A 3,345-nucleotide genomic window follows, 5' to 3' on the forward strand; every position below is an offset into this window, starting at 1 on the left:
TATCTAAGTCTGAAGTGTTTTTCAGTAGGAATATTAGCCGTTCGGCTCAAGAAGATTTGGCGAGTATTATGGGGGTGAAGCATGTCATGGGTACTGGAACTTATTTGGGACTTCCGTCTCTTATAGGCCGCAATAAGAAGGACACTTTTGGTTATGTGAAGGACAGGATTTGGAAGAAGATTAATGCTTGGAGAAGTAGGCGAATTTCTAAAGCGGGTAAAGAGGTGATGATAAAGTCGGTGCTTCAGTCTATACCATCTTATATTATGAGTCTTTTTATCCTTCCGAAAGGAATTGTTAAAGATATTGAGAAGATGCTTAACTCTTTTTGATGGGGAGGAGGAAACAATCCAAATTGCATTAAGTGGATGGCGTGGGATAAACTTACTGGTTCTAAGAATGAAGGTGGTCTTGGTTTTCGTGATCTAAAGGCTTTTAATATGGCTATAGTGGCTAAGAGGGGCTGGAATTTGTTAACTATGCCTCAATCGTTATCCTCCAGAATATTTAAAGCAAGGTATTTCCCTAACACTTCTTTCTTTGAGGCTCCTCTTGGGAATAATCCTAGCTTTGTTTGGCGTAGTATTTGGCAAGCTCGTAATATTTTATCTATTGGGTGTAGGTGGAGTATTGGTGACGGTATTAACATTTCTGTGATGGACTCACCTTGGCTTAGGGGGAAAAAAGAATGGAGAGTGAATGGCCCGCAATGACAAGGGGCTTATGGTATGTCTGTTAATGATCTTTTATCTCCTAATGGGAAATTTTGGAATTCTATGTTAATTCGGGAGTTATTTGATTATGTAGTGGCAGAGGACATTCTACAAGTTCCTTTAGTTGAGGAAGTGCAGGAGGATAAGTGGAATTGGAAAGAGGAGCAAAATGGGTGTTATAGTGTATGTTCTGCTTACAGGTTATGGAGAAAGGAGCAAGTGAGGTCGGGTTCAAGTGGGGTGGATGGCGACTGGTGTAGCCTTTGGAATATCAAGGCTCCCCCAAGATCTAAACATTTACTTTGGCGGATTTGTCGTGATTGTCTTCCGACGAGACTAAGGTTGCGGCATTATCATGTTTCTTGTCCTTCTAGTTGCTCTTTTCGTGAGGATACAATAGAGGACTCGTGGCATGTGTTTTTTGGTTGTAACGCGACTAATCGCTGTTGGAAAATTACAGGTTTGTCCCACATTATTTACCCTCGATTACAAATTTTCCATGATGTAAAATCCTTGATTCTTGATATCTGTAGTAAGGAGGATAGTATGATTGCGGGTAGAGTTGCGGTAATGCTTGATATTTTATGGAGAAATCGTAACAATATGGTTTGGAACAATGAGAAGGAGGAATATTCTAAGCTTGGTTTAAATGCTTTTTGTAGTTGGCAAGAGTGGTTTCAGGCGCAACGGCATGGTACCATTGTGGGTAATAGTTCTTCAAACCTGAGGTGGGTGCCACCGGTGGAAGGAAGTATCAAATGCAATGTGGATGCGGGTTATAATAATAGTCGGGGTACTACTAACCGGGGTTGGTGCATGAGAGACCATATGGGGATTTTAGTCATTATCCGATTCTTGAAGCGGAAGCTTTGGCTCTCAAAAAAGCCATTCAAAGTGTTATCGATATGGAGATACAAAATGTTATCTTTGAATGCGACTCCCTTAGAACGGTACAAGCTATTCATGGCAAATCCCAAGGTGTCTCAGAATTTAGTTGCATTATTTCTTCTATTCATAGATTGTTATTTAACTTTCCTAACTTCGAGGTGAAGTTTGTTAAACGTCAAGCGAATATGGTTGCCCACTCTATAGCTAAGGCGGCCGATTCTTGGTCTAGGTGTAGTTTATTTCATATGATACCTCTTTGTATTGAACAACTTTTATTGAATGATATGAATTGATTTTTGTTTTGTCAAAAAAAAAAACTCCTATAATCAATTTAAAGACTGTTTTATAAATAATTTTTAATTTTTAATTTTTAATAAACAAATGGTTCTCTTTTCATTCAAACTCAGTACTTCTTATTCTTGCTTCGGAAGCTAGTATTAATTAAAAATCAATACCTCTTGCTCTTGAAGCTAGTATTAATCATAAGGATTCTCTAATTTGAACCCAAAATGATTATGGCCATATCACATTAAAGGATGTTGCTTAATCATCTAAAGTGGTACAACATCACGCATTACAATTTGTTCATCAAGATTGTTGCTTAATTTAGAAACCCTAGTTTTCTTTGGCGTAGATATCTCTCCCATATTTATTTATAGTATCTTGACCCCATTTGTATTACTAACTGGTTTGAGTTTGTTCATCAAGCTTGTTGTTTAATTTAGAAACCCTAGTTTTCTTTGGTGTAAATATCTCTCCCATCTTTACTTCTAGTATCTTGACCCCATTTGTATTAATAACTGGTTTGGATCCAGAGGCAATTGCTTCATTAGATTTTTGACTCATTTTTGAACTGGTTCGAGGAACTTGAGAGAGAAGATGAGAAGTTGAGGTAAAGCAATAGAGAGAGAGACAAATACTCAGGTGAGTAAAAAAGGAGAATATTTGAAAATAAACTATAATAGGATTGATATGCCTTATATCACCTGCTACAATGATCACAAGAGCGAGAGAAACTTTTCCTTTCTCGTGGCACGCGTCCCTTACATTAATTGCTATGAGATTTCATACATCCAAATACCTAGATCACCCTTTAGTTTTTCTAACTGAGCATCATCTAAGGTTTTAGTGAAAATGCCTTTTTGTTGTTTTACTTGTAAACCTAGAAAGAAGGTGAGCCTTTCTTCAAGTCTTGTCTTAAAATTAGATTTCATTTTATGAATAGAATGTTCCATATCTTGAAACCACGACAAGAGCTAGATTTTTTTTAATAAGATTGGTCCAAGTGTACCTTGAAAAATTCTCCATACACATAAAGACATACCTTTTCACACCTAAACTTTTTACTTGCATAAGCTTCATCAGATCCATATGAAGTAACTCTAAAACTTTTGAGGTGGTAAGATGCTGGAGCTTCTTGTGGGGCATCTTGATCTGTGAGCCTATCTGGAACTCTCCAAAAATAATTCCTTCTTCAATCTTGAGCTTTGGCAATCCCTTGATAGTGATAAGTGCCAAAATGTCGTTGTTTTGAATATATATTTGTGGCACCTATCGATTCTATTCTTTTGGTTTTCAAAGTGAAACCCCGAATTTTGTGTAAACGATAGTATACTTGAATTTTTTATTCGTTTATGTACCTTTTGACAATTTTTTGTTCGTTTTATAGGTATTGGAGCGTATAGGAGTATCAAGCAATAAAATGTTGAAGGCATGACTTCGAATACGCAATTTTGGAGCAATA

The 3,345-nt window shown here is 36.9% G+C and overlaps 1 protein-coding gene across 1 annotated transcript; it reads left to right on the top strand.

Moving 5' to 3' along the window:
• Window positions 1-728: 728 nt before the first annotated feature.
• Window positions 729-1,763, top strand: LOC131650800 (uncharacterized). The gene has a single exon (XM_058920512.1). The coding sequence runs from the start codon at window positions 729-731 to the stop codon at window positions 1,761-1,763; it is 1,035 nt and encodes a 344-aa protein (XP_058776495.1).
• The last annotated feature ends 1,582 nt before the right edge of the window (window positions 1,764-3,345 follow it).

This window comes from Vicia villosa, linkage group LG2 (genome assembly GCF_029867415.1).
Source record: "Vicia villosa cultivar HV-30 ecotype Madison, WI linkage group LG2, Vvil1.0, whole genome shotgun sequence".
Classification (NCBI taxonomy): domain Eukaryota; kingdom Viridiplantae; phylum Streptophyta; class Magnoliopsida; order Fabales; family Fabaceae; genus Vicia; species Vicia villosa.